This window comes from Leptosomus discolor, chromosome 1 (assembly GCF_034619465.1).
Source record: "Leptosomus discolor isolate bLepDis1 chromosome 1, bLepDis1.hap2, whole genome shotgun sequence".
NCBI classification, from domain to species: Eukaryota; Metazoa; Chordata; class Aves; order Leptosomiformes; family Leptosomidae; genus Leptosomus; species Leptosomus discolor.
Window position 1 is genome coordinate 101020707 of NC_141391.1, and position 19689 is coordinate 101040395.

The 19689-nt window shown below is 39.8% G+C and overlaps 1 protein-coding gene across 1 annotated transcript in view; it reads right to left on the bottom strand.

Moving 5' to 3' along the window:
• The window catches only part of TTC3 (tetratricopeptide repeat domain 3), a 66036-nt gene extending 47655 nt beyond the window's left edge, over positions 1-18381 (bottom strand). The window contains exons 1-13 of the mRNA XM_086477693.1: positions 18307-18381; positions 15298-15343; positions 13971-14103; positions 13477-13561; positions 12177-12230; positions 9907-10030; positions 8870-8955; positions 7994-8088; positions 6040-6102; positions 2273-2327; positions 1422-1584; positions 1261-1309; positions 18-141 (exon numbers count right to left, since the gene is read on the bottom strand). Coding sequence (XP_086333819.1) covers positions 18-141; positions 1261-1309; positions 1422-1584; positions 2273-2327; positions 6040-6102; positions 7994-8088; positions 8870-8955; positions 9907-10030; positions 12177-12230; positions 13477-13561; positions 13971-14103; positions 15298-15343; positions 18307-18381 — 1152 coding nt within the window. The remainder of the gene's footprint in view (positions 1-17; positions 142-1260; positions 1310-1421; positions 1585-2272; positions 2328-6039; positions 6103-7993; positions 8089-8869; positions 8956-9906; positions 10031-12176; positions 12231-13476; positions 13562-13970; positions 14104-15297; positions 15344-18306) is intronic.
• Between the last annotated feature and the right edge of the window lie 1308 nt (positions 18382-19689).

The following is a 19689-nucleotide window of genomic DNA, read 5'->3' on the forward strand; positions in this document are numbered from 1 at the left end:
GCTGTAACGCAACTTACCTTGGTATCATGTTTTTGATGACAATGATGATCTTTAGGATCAGATTGTGTTCTCTTTCTGTCTTTTTCTATTTCTTTTTGTTCTTGAGAGATTATCAAATGAGATTCTGAAGAACTGCAGTCTCTGATGTGTAAAAAGAGAGAACCCTAGTTCTTCCAATGTTGATGTCTTTTCCCCACATTTAAGACATATACCATACATGTGTCATGAAAAAAAAAAAAAAGATGAATACAAGAAGTCTACCCCTCACAGAAGTGTAATGGCATAAGCATATTTAAAGGATTTGATCAAACAGCCATTTTTATACCTTCAAATTCCACAGTCGAAGGCTATGCAAAAATAAAACAATGACAACAAAAAAGCACACACTGTTTTCTATAAAAGGGACTGGAACTGACTTATTGCACACCTGTTTCCTTAAAAATAAATAAATAATAATGGTAATGAATGTAAAATATTAGTCTTGCCCAAGGCCTCATTTTAGTTGTGCAATATAGAAGGAAAACAAATTTAAGTTCCTCCAGAATTTTCAGTTTTACAGTAAGCTGTTTAATAGTTCACTCGCTGTACTGGTTTTGGACAACAGATAGCAGCACATCACTACAAGCAGACCAATAAAATTCAAAAAGATCTTTAAGAAAAGTGTTCCATACAAAAGTTAGGGCATATATTGTAACTTAGATGAACCTGTGAATATGGAATCTCTCTCATGCTCTCCGGGCAAGGCAAAAAGCACAAAATAGATGTGGCAAAACCAAGCTCCTACAAATTAGGATACACACTCATTTTCACCATTGCCAAAATGTATTTGTTAGCATTCAGTTCCTCAAATCCTCTTGATCTCCTAGAGAACTTTGTACAGCCAAGTTAACACAAAAAAAGTAGGTGTGATTGCACTGGCATTTTCAGGCACCCAATTTCCTCAACAGCAAAGTACTTTAAGTTAGGAAGACAAAAATAACCATGAAAATGTAACTGTTTCCTGTTATTTCCAACATGGGTAAAACTTAATGCTGAAGGAAACTGCTTGGAAGTGGAACAGATCTCAAGATGGCTTATTTAGTTCCTAAAAGTCCTCTTTACTCCCAGGCTGCACTCTGGTTGCAGTTCTGATAAGTTTATGCTTTTCATTTTTATTTACTGATAGATAACAAAACTTAAGTAATATCTATGCTATGTATTACTTAAATCTTATACTAAACATTGCTAATTAAAAAAAAAGTAAACTTGACAGTAACTTACTTTTTCTCAAAAAGCAACTTCTTTGGTTTCTGTTTATATTGTTTAATACCTACAGAAAATTATATAAGAAAAAAAAAAGGAATAAGCTAGTTTCAAAGGAAAGTTACCAATGAAGAAATTTTGCTCTGTTCAACGTTGATCTTGAAATTAGAAAAGATTACCATTGATTTCTTCTAATGTCTTCTTTAACTTGTCATTTTGTTGAATAAGATCCTTAAGTCCATCAAGAATATTCTTGCACAGTTCCTGAGCTCTCTCATTAGCTTCCAAAGCCAGTTCGTGTTCCCCTAGTAATGACAGCGCCTTACAGAAGTGGTAGTGACCCTACACAGACAGAAGTTTGAATTTCAGGTGTTCATTCATACAAATAAGAAAACAATTTATATCCAAAATGGCTGCAGTACACAATATAAAGTTAAGATTTTACATACTTGAAAACCATCTACTCCACCTGTCTCAGTCAAATGATGAATAATCAAAGTTTTCAACTACTCAGCACACTGAAACAGAAAGGTAATGCACTGGGAGTGGCATCTAGCCTCTGGCTTTGGGAAAGGGCAAATTTGCTTTTTCCCCTAATCTCAACTACTACTTTGCAATTTTGTAACTATCCCTTATTTACTCTTCTTTAGGCCAACAATATTGGGAAATACAATAAAAAAAATCCAGATTAATGACCAACATGTAAGGACTACACATATTCTTTTTAAAGCCTTGTGATAACATAGCTACACATAACAATGTAATAGACATTTTCTTCTGTCTTTACACATGGAAGACACCATGTAACAACACTTACAAACAGTCAAAATACAAGCAAACTATGTACTTGGCTGACTGAAGCAGAATTCTTAGTTCACAAGGTACTGTGTTCATTCCACTGTGATTAGCACTAAATGCAGATAAGAACATGTCACATCTACCTGGGTCAAACCTGTAATTAAGACTCTGGGTTCTTATGTTAGTTTACAGTACTAACAAAAGACAGTTTTGAAATGTATATGAAACTAACCTTTGGCCAATTAGGCTTCAAAATAGTGGCTCTTTTCCCATCAGCGAGCGCTCTCCTTAGAAAAGGGAGGGAAAAAGAAGAGCTATTTATTATTTACACTTCAGAAAAATCTACAGACCAGATGTGTAAGGCACTGTAAAAACACAAAGTGAATAAAAGAACAGTTCATTCAGCTGTGCAAAGCCATGATCAGATAACACTTCTTAGCTGAAACTTACCTGGGTTAAAATGTTACAGTCTCAACTATTTCACCCATGAGATATTTATTCCCTCCCCCTGCCTACGAGGTTTTCCAGCATTTCTGCATGTGTACCAACCCCTTAACTGGGTTCTAACAAAATGTTCCTTTCAAAAGCAAAGCCATAATAAAAAAGCCTGAATATCAAACCTGAATATTTTGACAGAAATAATATTAGAGAGTAGTTATGTCATCATAGCCACAGATTTGAGGGTGCAAGTTTTAACTGCTGAGCACTGAAAGCCAGTAACCTCCCAAACGCCCAACAACTGAAGCCTGAAAAGCATGCCTGACTGACGTTTTATACACAAGGTGTCGTGTAACAACCAGAATTACAATTTTGGTCAGGTCAGGAGAGAAGCAGACTATCCTTATGGCTACAGCAGAGAACACAGAGCAGCAGCAATGGCCTCTGCTGATACCAATGCTGCCCAAAGCAGGCAGTTACAGAGTTTATATACCTTTAGGACGTACTGCTCGTTCTTCACTGAACTAATCCATGTGCCAGACTGTTATAATCAGATCTCAATTTTGAGTAGCTAATTACTTTTCATTGATAATTGTTTTTAATGAACAACTAACATCTTATATTTCATTACTTCCTGATTCAATTAATTGACATTACGATAAGAAATATATAAAACCTCACTTATGCTAAGACACAGCAGATGCAGGCCTTACAAAGATGGCCAAAGCTAAAGCTGCTATGGGTTGTGAAATTGTGCAGAACACAGAACGGGGAGGCAGGGAGACAGGTACGAGGGGTGAAATCGTACATTCTTAGCTAGTTATCTTATGTGACGAAACCATAGAAACAAGGAATGCTGCTGTGAAGACTCACATCCTCCCCATCCTGATTTGTCTATCAGGGATGTTGATCAGTAAAATAACCAATTATTATATTAGTATAGGAATATTAATAAAGTTATATAATAGGGTGGACTAATCATTGTAAATGTCAAAACTAATAGCGGGCATAACATGCATGCTTATGTTAAAATACGTTAAAGATCACGACTTTGCAGAAAAAGGGTATAAAGATGCTGAAATTTTGAATTCAATAACCTTGAAGCACGTTAGGTGGAGCTATCCCCCGTGCTTCCCAGCGCTGCAATAAAGAAGTGCCAGCTTATCTGCAACTGTGTAGGTAAGTTTGTCGTGATTGCAACCTTCCGTCAATGAGATAAGCAGGATGTTAAAGTTTCAAAGAGCAGTCACATACGGATTACTTCAGATGAGGCTTACACATAAAACCTCACTGCTTTGATAGCTGGGTCATACTGACACAGTGAGGCCTTTAGAAAATGTCTGCAGCGAGACCTAACTTGAGAGGACTGCAAAGGCTTACGAGGCGTTAACTATTTTACCTCCACAAAGGGAAGGAACATATATTAAAAGAAAAACCAACAAACTTGTTTCTCATGGAAGTGTTCATAAATTGCCTAGTCACTACCACCATTTTTTGTAACCATGATAGCAGGAAAGCTTGTGCAGAGGGATCTGAAGGAGGAGAATGAGATGCTCTGTGGTAGCAAAAGCTGCATGCTACAGAATAGCCTGAAAGAGACAGTAATTTTAAGACAAGGAGCACGTTTTACACAACAAAATTTTTCAGAGGTTTCAGGAAGAATTAGTTCAGTGAAACGGAAGCAAGTTAGAACAAAAAAAATCCCCCCCTCTCCAAATTAGAGAAACCTCAGATAGTAATGGCAGAATTTAGAGATGTGGCAATCCATTTTAAAAAGACAAACCCACAACAGAATTAGTGATTAGAATGGGAGAATAGCACCATATTCATATTGCAAAGGAAGCAAACGTAAGGAAAAAATGCTTGAGGAGAAACACAGATAGAGGGGTACAGAACCTCAAGATACTAAGAGATTATAAAGGCAGCTGAAAAGATTAGAAAAACAAACTGAAGCCCTTGTCTCATTCTCTAGCACTAATGTGCCGTTATGCTCTGTTTTCACCCACTCAGCCCTTCCTCCAGTGCCACCTCTCGACAGCTTGGTGCAGTGCTAGGGAAGTCGCCCCCGACACTGCGAAAACATCAGGACAGGAGGCCAAGCTGCAGCGAAAGGTGCTGTCCCGTACCAAAGCCTGGCAGGGGACACGACCACTGCCTCTCAGGGGCTCTGGAAGTGGGAGGAATACAGACGCCTTGGACAGAGCCACAGACACTCCAGCAGATGATGTGGAGAGCGCTATATAACTGCGTAGTCCCGTACCACAGTACTGCCAGTGCCAATAGCAGCCCATAAGCTCTGTAATGAGTTTGCAAAGCCTCAAGAACAAGGCTTCTCAGTTTTGCTCAGCCTGAACTGCAGCTTGACCTGCCCGTTTTTTATTTGGTTTAACAGTGGCAATTTCTCTGATCAACCAGGTGTCTATGGCTAATTTGTTCTACCTTTGTTTATGTGTGGCACAACCATAGCTTTAGATGCAATAACTGCTTATGACTCCTGTTTATACAGAATAAGGTATTTACAACTCCAAAGTGACAACGTCCCGTAAAGAAATACAAGCCTGGTATGACAGCAGAGGCCTTGAGAAGTGGAGACACAGGATACATCAAAGGAGTACAGGCAGAAGATGAAATGAGAGGGGGCACAGGCTTGGGATTCAAGACCCCACGGCTATAAAAAAATTCACCAGTGGTCAGTTAAAGACAGGCCAAATCTGGACAAATATGACTTCAAGAGTAAGAAAGAAAAAATAATATCCATAAGAAGTACCACGTAGAGTAAACTCAGATGTAACGGGGTGCTGCAGACTAACAAAGACAGAGTAAGGGTGCAATAGCATGTTAGTAAACATAAAAGTGACCCCAAGTAGATCCCGGAGTGAGGAAGAAGAAACCATTGGCATGAACAACACTTTCCTCCCAGAGGAGGACTCTGCACGCTGACAGCTCTCTGGCCCCACTGCTATAGTGATGAAACTGCTGACTTCAATACCCGGAGGAGCAGTGGAGGTGTGAGCGTAACATGACGAAAATGGGCAGAAACTAAGAATCATGTGGATACCAATTTTGATCACATTGTTATTATTTCTTTTTATTTCAACAATTAGATCTAGACTAATAACAATTAGACCCTTAAGACTTCAATTATACTAACAATAAATTATTGGGTTGGCTTTACATAAAGGGCATACATCCACCTTGCTCATAAAAAAGATTTTTAGCTTAACAACTGGCTTCAGGAAAATAACCCCCATACCCACGCTGATCTCTTTTTCAAGAGGTTCAATAAAAAAAAAGTAAAAAAAAAAAAAAAAAATCACAATACTCACTGGTACTGAGATTTATTTTTTTCCCTGTTGTATAACCCCCACAAATTTTAAATGGTATTACATACTGCCAGCAGATACAGCTAATGTTATTCATTTTTCTTAATATCAGTTTTCTGAGGTAATAATGTCACAATTACCATATACTTCGGTTCTAAAAATACTATTTTCCTAAGTATATTGCCAATTTTTAACTGCAGATCACCACATTTCAGGTTATAAACAAAGGGTTACTTACTTATACTGCCCTGTGAGAATTAAACAAAGGGCTCGGTTTCCATACAGAAGATGGTTTGCAGGACTTTAAAAAAAAAAAAATTATGAAGAGTTAGAAACATATATTACTTTCTAAAATCTTAAGAAGAAAAAAAAAGTATCTTCTCACAACAGTTGTCTACAAGCACTCTAGCACCAACAATTATATACAAGCTTCCTTGAATAGCCCCATTGATTTACAAGTTAAGTTACTGAGAATATTAGTTTTAATTATGTAATAATTTTTAAGCTTTGGGCCCACTAATGCAACTCCAATGAATTCAAATCACTCTCAGCCTACTTAAAAAAAAGAAAAAGAGAGAGTGCAAGAGAGAGATTTAAACTCCTTCCCCAACTCACTAGGTTCTGAGAAACATATCAAAGCACTCCTCAAATGGTTCAAAGGTATGGCTAATATGTGGCTAGTACGTTCCCTACAATCTCCGTTTTGTTTCAAAAGGAAAAAAAGGCATGAAGCACGGAAAAGCTAGCTCGACTGCCTGACTGGGCAGATTAAGCAGCAATTCTAAAGAGCTAAAGCATCGCCCCAAACATACCTAATGGAGAATGAGAGGGGAATCGATAAATGTAATCCAGCAACCACCTGAAAGGAAGCCAAGAGAGGATGCAGCTAGCTAGCGAAGGAGTGTGATGATGAAGCAGATGAAAGTCAGCTCACACTGGGTGAATAAGAAAGGGAAGACAGTGCACAGAGCGGAAGAAGAAGGATTCCCTAGCTGCCAGGCATCACTGAGCTATCCTTCACCTTCCACACGGTTTTAAGGACAAAGAACAATTTCTAACAAATAGCTGTAACGACAGCCCAGCTCTACAGCCCCTGGAAACCATGAGACTTCCTTTGCTCTTTCCAAGCCTTGGGATTTCCTCTGCTCTTTCACTGAATTCTGCTCTTCCCTCTCCCTCATCAGCCACTCTGAGTAACACTTTCTTAGCCTGCTCCATCATCTCAGATACAGTCATGTTGACCTACCCAACTTTTCAAGGAGTCTGAAATCAGCTTGAATTTGGGATTGAAATGTATCCTATGAAGTGACCCAAAATCTGAAGCAAGACATCAGCAAAATGCTAATCCTTTCAACTGCACAGTTATAAAGCTACAGACTTCAAAATGAAAAAATGAAACAGCTTGCACAATCAAATTTTTATGAAAGGTGGCACTTGATGAATTTCACCATATTTCATAGACACCTGAACTTGGAAAAGCAGCATTTGCACAACCAACACAGTTGCAACACAACTAGCTATTACACCAAACCAGCACTCTGTAACTAGCTGACATTCCGTGCAGACTACAGGAAGGGGAAAAATGCTCCATATGCATACAACAAATTCCCATTTAATCTCTGTCTCCCTGCCCCTTTATAGAGCCCAGGAAAGCCTCTAAAGCCTTTCAGCAAACAACTTTCAGGAAGAAATTAAACAAGACTTACAAAAGGAAATTAAGCCTGTTGCATACAGAGTTGCCGAGAGCAGATACATAAAAATAAGTATTTATTCTCGTTCACCTGTGCTGCATCATAGCTGAGATGATAAATATTTGCAATAGTTGGTCATACTGTTCTGCTGGAAGAGTATTTAGGAGGGATGATACCAAAAGCAGCTGTTCACAGCTAGTAACTTACTTCCTTTCAGGTTTGCTATGCTTACTGTTAAGATTGTTACATTTTAGAGGAGCTTTAAACTCTAACAGGACTTTCAGGGCAGTAAAAGTGCAAACAACCCCTAGCAACAAGAAAGAAAATAGAACTAAAAATGCATTACGTAGGTTTTGTTTGGGGTTTTTCTTTTAAAAAAATTAGGTATCATTTGGCCTCTAAGTAGAGTGGCTCATGCAAAACTATACAAAATCAGGATAAATCTGAATAAGCTGAACACACGTTATATAACACAATCTAGTTAAACAGTTTAGCTCTTACCAAAACTCTATGGCTTTAGTATATGACATTATAGCACGATCAAAGTTTCCTTGGGAGAATTCCTCATTTCCTTTCTGTTTCATGGATTCACTGTTCTGTGAAATCAAGAAAAAACAATCCAGCAACCACTGGAATTAAACCCATTTCCAATGAGAAGTAAAGAAAACATTTGATGAGAGGAGGCTAAGTTTTTATGCTTGTAAAAACAGAATGTTATGTATACATTATTATTTGTAATTTAATACTTTTAATTCATTGCAATAAATAAGCTTCAAAGTGTACAAATGGAAATGTCATGCAGACAAGAATACAATGAACAGTAATTAAAAGGCAGGATGAACTCAGCAGCTCTCCTTGGTTCCATAATATAGTTGTCATCAAAAGCGAGCATGTGTCAAATAGCAAAGCAGACTGAGCACAGCACAGCTCAACCAGTTCGCTACTCAGTGCCTTTCAGCGTAGCTCCCGATCTACAGAACTGTAGCAAGGGAGACACAGGAACTAACTAGAAAGATGCCAAACATCTAAACTAAAGGAACACATGACAAAGAATTTGAGAGCATCTTCTTTCTGAGTTAAAAAGGATCAAGTTGAACAACCTTCTACGAATATTAACTGCATTTTCTTGAGTTTTTTGGGGGGTGAGGACAGGAATACACTCTGACATACACTGGCAACAACTGTTTATTAGGCCAGGATCTCTCAAGATAATTATTTATGTCAGGACAGTTACCCACTCATGCTTTTGAAACCTTTATGTTTAATCATTTGGTCATTTTTATAATTTTTGACCATCAACCTCCCCCGCCCCCCCCCCCCCCCCCAATAACAAACAAACAAGCAAAAGCACAAACACATTCTGGTATCTTCTCTCACCTTCCTACAGTTTTCACAGGTCACAGCTTTAAATTCTTCAACTAAATTACAATCTTCCAAAGCAACTTTACTAATGTAACGTTTGCCTAGAGAGAAAATTCAGAAAAATACAGTGGGTGAAGATGTTACCAAAGACAAGAAGTAGGGTTTATCTGCCGCTGCTAAGAATCGTGCTCTGTTTTCTGACTGGAAGCAAAATTTGACATGCCAACTAAATAAGAAACTAAGCAACAGAAATGTTGAAAAGAAATGGAATTATTTATTATTGGGTAAGCCCAAAATAACTGGAGCAACCAAGTGCAGTGTGATTGTATTTTAAAGAAATTGTATTTTGAAGATTTGAAAGATTTGTATTTTAAAGAATTTATACTTTGGTACTTAACTATAAAAAAGATTCTCCTCCTTATATGCAAGTTCAATTTTTTCTACCCTGTTACTTACTGTAACAGCTGAGTTAGAAAGCGTATATGCAAAAAGTAAGACCAGAATCCAAGCCATTTAACAGATGTCAAATACAGCAGGCCTGGGAGCTTTTCGTAATTTCAGCAGAAGTCCTGCTGCTAGTGTTAAGTATCTCACCGTAACTCCCATGTGCTACATAAGCTAATTTTTGATAGGTGACTAACATCTCAATCAACATTTTGTCAAAATGCTCTGCCAAATGTTTAACAAAAAGACCCAATTAGTATTTCAGGCAACTTTCAACTTAACCCTAAGTTGAAGGAATACAAGGCACACATACAGCCCTTAATGGACACCGAAGTGAAAAAATGTTCTGAACTCCTGCTCAGAAAGAGCACGTGCCCTGTAGATACGACCCACACACAGAGACTCAAGGAAGAATTGACTGGTTCAAACAAGCAAAAAAAAAAAAAAAATCCACAAGAGAAAAACACCTCACATCACCACCAATGTTTTTCCAGTCACTCTTCCAGTCACTCCCAGAGTAATGTAACACATGCAAACATTAACTATTCCATAATTACAACACAAGTGACTTTCCTCACCATTGTTTCTTCCAAAGTGTTCATACTTACATTCAGCAAAGAAAATTTCAAGATAGATCCAACCAAAATCACCAAGTTTCTCCAGCCTCTGCAGAATACTGACATCACCTGTGTATCTGACCCAATCAAGTGCATCCCCAACATCAAAGACACCCTATTTCAATCGAAAAAAAGGAAAATAAATAAATAAAAAATAGTAGCAAACTCCGTACAAAACAAAACCAACAAACACCACACAAAGCAACAGCCCGCTGGCAATATAGTGGAAACATTCAATGTAAATGTACAAACAATACTGCTGTAGCACCTACACTATGCACTTGTTCCCAATTTGTTAGCCTTTGAAATAGACAACAGCTCACAAACACAAGTATCTGGATAACTCAAGCACAGCGTAATACAGCATATTCACTAAATGAAGAAAGTCATTCTTTCAACAGGAGACAGGGGAGCCATTCAAATTATAGAATTTGATTTAGAAACTTTTTTGATGAGTTGCACACAAAATTGCTTCAGTGTGAAGCAACAAGCCTAATTTAAAAAAAGCAACATTCTCCAGGCCATTAAACGTGCAGGCAGGGATAAGACTTCATTCTGTAAATCAAGACTTCCCTTCTATTAAAACTAAATTTAATTGTTTGAGCTATAGAGCTTTATTTGAGAGAGAGGGATTGAGTGAAGAATGTTCATTGCCTGGGATACTGCCACATTATCTGAGCCTACAGTTTTCAAAAAATAATGTAAAAACCCACACGGCTAAGACAAATATCACTAAAAATACAGGAACTGGGTAATCCAGCAGTACATACAGTTGTACATATTCTGCTTCTCCTATCGCTACTATCAGCTATGATATTGTCTTCTAATTTCAATAGGTTTACTTTAGATCTGCAGTTAACCCGCAGCAGAAAGTGACAAACACAGGGAAACTAAGAACATTCACAGTCCAGTTTACAAGCTGAGTATAGTACTACCGTACACTGAACATAGTAATGACGAAAGATCAGCACGTTTCCAAATCACAATCTTATCCTGTGATTCACAGTCCTTCAGATTGGATTGGTATCACTATTTGAGAATCTCATAAAAGATTTCTAACCTGTCTCCAAAGAGAAGCATTTCCGCACCGTTTCAGGGATCGAGCTTAGCCCTGCTCATAGCCCTGCAGCCCCACCACACAGCACTGCCACAGCTAGCAGCAGGCCACAGGCTTCGTACAGAGTTTGCAAGGCCACAGGACTGTAACTTGTCAGGTTTACTCTGAGCTTGTCGTGACCTGCTTAGAGCTCTGTTTTAACTTGGTTTTAACTGTAACAGTAATTTTTCTTCTGAGCAGGTGGTTATGACTAACTTGGTTTGAAAATGAACGTAAGCAGACCCTAGGATGAGGAAGAAGAAAACATCAGCAGCAGTTCTGTCAGCAAAGAACTCCAGCTGGGGTGACTATACCCTCCACACCACACATGCAAAACCAGACAGTAGCCGTTCGCTTTAGGATCCCAAGGAGCAGTGCAAGGCTAAGCACAACACCTGGAAAAGGGTCAGATACTAGGAAGTGCATATATTACAATCTTAACTATACTATTATAGTTAGAGAGTTTTTCTGTTTAGTGGTATTTGGTTCTTCGTTTTCTTTCTTCTTCTGCCGTAATTCGTTCTGGAAGACTTCAACTATGCTAACAATAACTTCTTGTCTTTACACACGCACTGTGTTTGCCTTTTGGCCATACGTAGACTTTTAACACAACACGCCAACACCAGCACAGAAAGAGAAGACAAAGCAGAACACACCACATAGACAGGACTGTGTGCTTGCGGGAGGGAATCTAGAAATCGTCAAGACTGAAGGCAGAAGGAGCATCAAGACATCTCAAAGGAATAAACTTCAACAAGAAATGGCAAATCTGCAAGCAACCAACACGGAAAGCCACCAGCAGGTACCAAAGCAGACACTGGAGAGCTGACCTGGGCTCCAGCTGCACAATCTAATCCACACTGCTGTAGCAACCCCCAAGAGAAATTGTTTATTTTCAGCATGTGAACTACCCCCGAAGTTCTCACTCATTTTGGTAGTCTTAAACAGACAATATTTATTTCATAGTTATGTCACGCACAGATTTCATTTTGTGGCTCACCGCTGCAACCACTGGCAGCTCCAGTCCTATACACTGGAGATTCCAAAACCCACAGACTCAATCTACTTATGCAAGCATTTTAAAGTTTTGGATATTTAAACAAATATTTTGTTTGTATTCACACAGAAAGAAGCATCTCTATTAAAAACAATTTGAGAAACTTACATTTTCTATTCTGCTGCCAATTCTCAGTATGCCACCGATAAAAGGCGGAATGTTCTGGAAAAGGGATAGAAAACAAATAAAAAACCAGTTAAGACCTGATAACTTTAGTTTCTATCTGCTCAGGTTCAACTCAATAACATTTTCTGTTCTGCTTGAATGCAGTACCATTTGGACAGTTGCGCTGGTCCATTTCAAAGTTTCAGGAAATATTCCTGTGTTCAGTAGCAAATCCCCTACCATTTTTGTTGAAAAATAAGTAAATGTTGACCTGGAAATAGAGAATGCATGGATGCCGTGACATCTGGTTAGGTAAACCAGCCACTTTAACCACTTCTGCAGTTATCTACATACCAAAGAACAAGCTGATAGATCCAATGAAAACCATCCAAAACAACAGTACTTCCTCTCCTGAGATGATCTGCTCCTCCAAATAAATTTTACTATTGGATATACAATCTTTTACATGGAAAAGGAGATGTAGGCTGAGGAAGCAAGAAGAGGAAGCGGAGGTAAACAGGGAGGTGCGAATATAGACAGATCCTCTTGTATAAAGGTCAAATGGGAGACTACCAGAGGAGGAAACAGCATAAAGAACCCATCACATGAGACAAAATGGAAAAACTGCAGGGATATCCTGAAGTACAAGGTGAAAACAGAGCACTCAGATAGCCTGAAGAAGGAAGCAGCAAAAAGAGCATAAGGAAGTATGAATCCACAAGATCAACATATTACACAAATACCTAATCACAGAAAGTCCTATAACAGTAAGGTGGACGAGCAAAATGTATCTTGGGGTTAAGCACAGAATTTCAACAAATGAATGTTTTTAAAAACATGTCGTAACTCAATTTAATAAAAAAATAATAAAATCTCTTCCCTTTAGCTGATGAGAATATTTCTTATTACCATTCTGTCCTCTGCACTGTTATATTTCTGGTTTAAGTCAGTAACAATAGCAAATTTTAAATATCATTTGTTGAGGGGAAAAAACCCAAAAAAGTATTTAACTTGTTCATCCAGAAATGGCACTATCCTTCTCACTGATATGACTCTCTTAGCAATGTACAAGGGCCCCCATCAACTGTATTATTGACACTGCAAATATTTTGTAAGTTATCTCAACTGTAATAAAGCCTATGACACACTTTCTTTCTAGAAAGCAACTCAACTATTAAACAGTTTATTTACTCCAGCAAAAGGAAATGTATAATTTAAGATATAATCCCAAGATGCATAAGGTACATATTCAATTAATCTATTATACTTGAAAACTTACACAATGTTAAAATATACTACTTACAACAACTTTTTTAATTAAATCAACAAGGTCTTCCAAAACCTCTAAATCACAGAGTCTCTTCCAATTCCTGTCCAAAATCTGTGAACTGCTTAAAAAAGAGAACAAGTTATTAATTAGAAAAACAACACTCTGTTATATGATCTTAATTACTAATATTTACTGTAATTAGATCTAAGCAAGAGCATGGTTACAAACTCATCAAGCCCTTCAGAGAAGGGAAAAAAGAGCTGCCAAGCTTTTGGTACTTTTGAAATAAACGGCATCCATTTAAATACTTAAATACACTCTTAAGATTCCAAACTTCAGAAATTCATTCTTAATATTTTCTTCTGTATATTCAAGCACTACGCCTCCTGACCTTAACTAACTTAGCCCACTGGCAAAAACATCGCTGCCAACAGTTTAACCACTACTGAAAGGATACAACGATCTCTCACAGGTAACAAAAAAAATGTGAAGGTTGAGGATATCACGTTGAGAACATGATTACTTACCTCCAATCAGAAACCAAAGAATTACTTTCACTTTTGAAGAGAAGAGGCCAAAATATGCGTATTTTAATAACGTTGCAATATTCCTTTAATACGTCAACAGGCTGACTGCACCACACTTCACAGGGATCAACATCTTCAAGAAAACAGTTAGGAATTAGACCACACAATTCAGGCATTACCAGTAATCAAAGTCCAAATAAATGTTCAAAAACATCAGTTATTTCCACACTGTATTCCTAAGGACTCCCTAACCAAAATACAAAAACTTGAACACTCTAAATGCATCTGGCAACTTGAGGGTTTTTTATAAAATTGAAGGGGGAGAGGAAGTTTCTACGCAGGTAAGAATAAGGACCTGCTGGCAGGCTTCACATTCCTTGCTCAAGGAATCGCCTATGTTCTGAATGGTATTGATATAACACATTATAAAAGAACAAATGCAGCCTGCTTCCACAGAAGGAGCCTAACAAGGGCTGTGAGCTGGTTAACAGCTACAAGGGATGCTATTTTCAAGATAAAACATGAGCCCCTTCTAACTGTACCCGATTAATTATTTCCTACAATAAATTGAGAGTAGTATGGCATATAGCAACATGGTATAAAAAGATCAGCAATATTATTCTTTTCTCTCCAGAGGCCACTACATGTGTGATGCGTGGCTCTTTCAAAAATACAATCCATTTTCCTCAGAGACTGTCTTTAAAAGGTAAAGATCCTTATCAGACTACTGAGGTGGCACCAAGTACTCCCAGAGAAGAAGATGGTACTAAGAGTATCTGAGAGTTTGCACACACGCAAAAAATTAATGTTACACGGTTGGCTGCATTCATCTGAATTTCCTACATATTACAGGTTATCATTTGTACAGTGAATACAGTTTTGAAGAACTTGACATACTCTTGAGCCACCTGCTTTTCTGCAACTACTAACTTTTTTTTTTAAATATTATAACTGCAAACCTTTACCTACAAAGATCAACTTGAAGATGTCTTTAGGCCTATACAGCTAAAACACAGCTACAGTTAAAACACAGGTAATGAACACAAGCCTTAAATCTCCAGCCTCACAACATTAATTGACTACATACATATACATATTGTTGACTATTTACACTGTTCTCACAAAGGTATAGCAGTCTTCTGCACATTATATTAGGACAAAAATACGAGAATTCTTCCAGTGTGAAAGAACATACCAATGCTTCTGCTCAGAAATGACAATTTTCTACTTATTCAGACAAAATAAGGAAAAGTGAAATAGCAATCAAAAGATCCAAACCACAAAAAGTGCATTAGAAAGTTACATAATACTGGTTTAGTTTACATACCTGTTTTAGGCTTCTGCGGCGATTGCTGCACGAACACTCCATGACCCTAAAGAGAAACATATTTTTTAACATTGCACATCTTGCAAATGTGCTACACTAACTATAAGCAATAATTGCTTAATTGTTTCTAAATCTTAAACCAACATAAACCATTTACGTCAGGGGAAGGAAGGATGAAAGTGATTTTTACGTTCTGTCACCAATTCCTTTTCTCAAGAAAGGATAAATATTGAGTATATTTAGACTGGTATAAAAGATGGTCTATGGTTGTACCTTCATAAGCAAGCAGCATGATCAGATAGGAGACAAATCTATAAAGCAAAGCATTCAGTACTGAGCAGCCTGCTTTCACACTGCGCGCTATTTAAGGGGTTTTAGTGTGCACTGGTTCAAATTTAGTCCCATAGACAGAGCATCCATTTGTGGTTGATGCATATTACCTATACTCCTAAAAGCACCTTCTAGATCTGTTTCATGCCCAGTGAATCCCACTAGCACACTCCGAGACTTCTTCACAGCATAAGCCAAAACATGAAAGACAGGGATTACTGGGATATTTGCTCCAATAAGCGTTCTCCTGATCCAAAAATACTAATGCAGACACATTAACAAAACTAATTCATAATTAACTAAAATTATTTATTTAACCATTATAAACCATAATTATTTAGTAACTAATTAAAATACTCACACATACACCATGGACCCAGACAGAAAAATTATTTCTATGTACCTACTCATTCTGAAGAGAAGCTTTTTATAAAATGTTAATAATGCTCATTCAACAGTCATCAGCATCTCATTATCCTCTAACATCAACCTGAGCTGGGTGAATTCCCCCTGCTTTTTCCCCCCATCCCATTTCCCCAAGAATAAAATACTATTGATATTCCCCATTCTCCCACTCATTTCTGCAGTTCTGCCAATGGTTTTCTGAGGAAAACAAGGAAGCTTAAAGTCTGCAATATTTCGCACTACCAAACAACAAACCCCTTTGGAGCCAATCTTCATAATTCACATTAAGCACAGCCAAAATGCAAACAAAGACAAGTGCGGAAAAAAAGTATGTTTACTAGAGTTATCTAACATAATGGTTCAGTTGCTGTCTCATGAAAAAAAAAAGTTTACCTGCATATCCACTATATGTCCATAGATCAGTAGTTATGAACAGATGGGAAAACTTCTAATAGTTTAAACAACATATTAAATCACACTAGAATAGCATTCCAAAAATTAGTAATTCAAAAATCAGGTACTAGGCAGCAATATAATGTTCAAGAATACCTAATGAAACACGTTTAAGACAACACAGGTTTTCAAAAGATAGTAATTAGCTTTGACAGCGCATGTATACTTAAATATGTATATCTCAAAATAAGTGGAGTGGTTAATTTACTACTTCATGGCAGCACACTGTATCAATACTTTAATGGGTTTAAAACATAGTACACCATATGACCCTCTCAAGCTGAAGAACAGACGACTTCGTTCTGTTTTACAGATCCCTACAAAGTCTATTATTTTCACAAACACTATTTATGTGTCAATAAACACGACGTATCATGCCTATGTATCGCACATTATCATTTCAAAGAAATGCAAAGCCATTTCTGAACGCGACTGGAGAAAAGCATAAACAAGCACAGCTTTCATAAAGTTTCTTTAACAGACTTTTTATTCATTCAGCGGCAGACTTTCAGGAATACTAGCATGCTGTGCAATGATGACTTACTAACTTGACCTGACGTGATGACAAGCAAAACACGATTTACCCAAAGCAGCGTTTATGAATGAACTATTACAGTATCACATGTAAATCAAGGCTTACTCTCAAAAATAAGTTATGTAACATCAACCTATTTAACAGACCAGGACACCCAGTAACAAAGAGAAAAAAAATTAACTATTATTTCAAAATTAGTTAATCTCGAAAGATGACTGAACGTCACCTTCACTCCACAGCATGGATTCTGCTACATTTAAAAACAAAACAAAGCACACACACCCTCTATGTGTCAAGCCCAAGGTGGTACTCCCACTAAAGCAAACTTGAAAACCAGGAGTTAGCACTTGCACAGAACCAAGGGCTTGCTTTCCACAGCACAGCATGCACATCACCTTACGGAAAGAAATGTCTAGTATCTTACGCTAACACAACTGTTAAATTACTTTATTTTGTCCATAGCACACAAAAAATATCTTTATTGATACAAAGTTTCCAACGAGTCTCACTACTCTACTGGCAACGGTCCCCTGTAAAGATACACCTTCACAAGTAAGAAATTCTGTTTACCTGTAATTTTTATTTCTGCATAGGAAGAAGAGTCCTAAGACCGCTAGTTTTTATTTGGCAGCAGCAACACTTACGATAAATAACTGGTAACTGAACTCTCCAAGCAGCAGAAAGATTAACTACCACAGTGTTTTCTAAGACTCCTTAAGCATAGCAAGAAGCTGAAAGCAAGAGTCAAGGAAAGCATTCTTGAAAACACGAAAAAAGAAGAGTGCTACAGTTTATTCAATAAAAGCAACAACTAAATAAGCAGAGGCCTTACTGGACACAAAAAACTAGGAAAAAAAAATGTAAGAGATGACAAGAACAAAGAACAGGTGAACACTCTGCAGTTAACTTGCAAAGTTGAACTTCCATGAACTAAGTTGCCATTGCTTCGCAATTAAAGGAACTGTACTCTGAGGTACAGCATCCCGAGCACGGCCTGGATACACAGCCAAGAGGTCGGTCGAGTTATGTTAGCAGGACCTATGCATCACTGTCTCGTTTTACATAGGTGTATATGCATTCAGTAAAACTTGCCTGATGGAGGATGCACATTTTCTATGCCCTACCCCAATTTAGTATTCTTGCAAGTGAGTAACATACAGCAGTATAAGATATCTTCGCATCAGTCGGAATCAATCAACACTAGCAATTACTCTGTAGATCAGATCTGGGTATAAACCCCACTGGAACACCTTGCAAGTTTTTCATCTAGTTTCAGACCTACTTACCAATTCACAGCAAGATTTATCACCAGCATAAAAAGCCAAGGCTGCAAACTCGGACTCAGATATAGGTTCACCCATGACCCTGAAAGAACAGGATTATGAGAAATACACACGGGGAAGGAAAGAATCAAATAATACCTGCTTTGCAGGACTTAAGATGCTAACAACATTAAATTACGCTTTGCAAGAGTTTCATGGAAATCGCGTTCTTGCTTTTACATCGCTTCGGTTAATGCTGAAAAAAAGTAGCCCGAAGCATCAGTTAAAAGCTAGTTAAATCGACTAACTCCAACAGTCTCCCGAGCCCCTGGCGCCTGACGGTACTCCAGCACACTGCCCCACACCTGACCGGCAGGAGAGGGAAGGGCAGCTTCTACCCGCCGGGTCAGGGGGCGGAATCTCAGGAACCATTGCCACACCGCGGGACAGCGGAGTCACCCGCTCCGCCGGGCAGCCCCGCCTGACAGCACCGGCGGCGCAGCCCCCGCCCAGGCCGCGCGTCCCCCTCCCGCTCGGCGGCTCGCCCGGCAGCGCCCGTCCCGCCCTGACAGCTCCACCAGCGGCGAGGCGGGGGCCGGCTGGGCTCCCCGCCGCCGTTACACCCCGGAAGCCCCGAGTTTCGCTACCGACGTGTCGTAACCCGGCGTTTCCCACCGCGACAGCCCTGCCCGTGCCCGGTCCTCCCCACGGCAAAGAGCTCCAGGGACCTGGAGGGGCTCCGCCGCGGCTCCCGTGGCCGACAGCACCGGTTCCCGCCCCAGGAGGACCGGGCCGGGCTGAACGTCACCCTCCCGCGGGCACCGGAGACACGGGCGTCACCCTCCCGGAGCCAGCCCCACCGGCGGAGCGGGGTCAAGAGCTCGGCAAGGCGAGGGGCGGGGGGCGCCCGTCGCTCCCTCGCTCGCTCCTTCTCTCTCTCCCTCGCTCACCGGCCGCCACCTCCGCCGCGTTCCCCTCCGGCTCCGCAGGGCCGAGGCAGCTCCCACCCCCGCAGCCAGCCCTCCCCCCCCCCCCCCCCCCCCCCGCTGCCAGCCCTCCCCCCCCCCCCCCCCCCCCCCGCAGCCAGCCCTCCCCCCCCCCCCCCCCCCCGCTATTTGCTTGCTACCCTCTGACGTCAAGGGAACGAGCCAACGCGCAGCGAGCAGCCTGCACTTCCCCTGTGCCGCGAACTCACACGCTCTCCGCATGCGCCGGGGAGGGGGGGGGGGGGCGACGTTCTGTGGCTGCGCATGTGTGACGTGCGGCCCGGCGGGGAGGCGGGTGCGCGGTACCGGGAGGGGGTGTGGGGACCTGCCGCCGTTGCGGAGGGTGACGTGGGTGTGGTTTCCTCCCCCAGCCAGGCCGCGACCTCGCAAGGCGGGAGGCAGAGCGGCTTCGGGGGGCCTG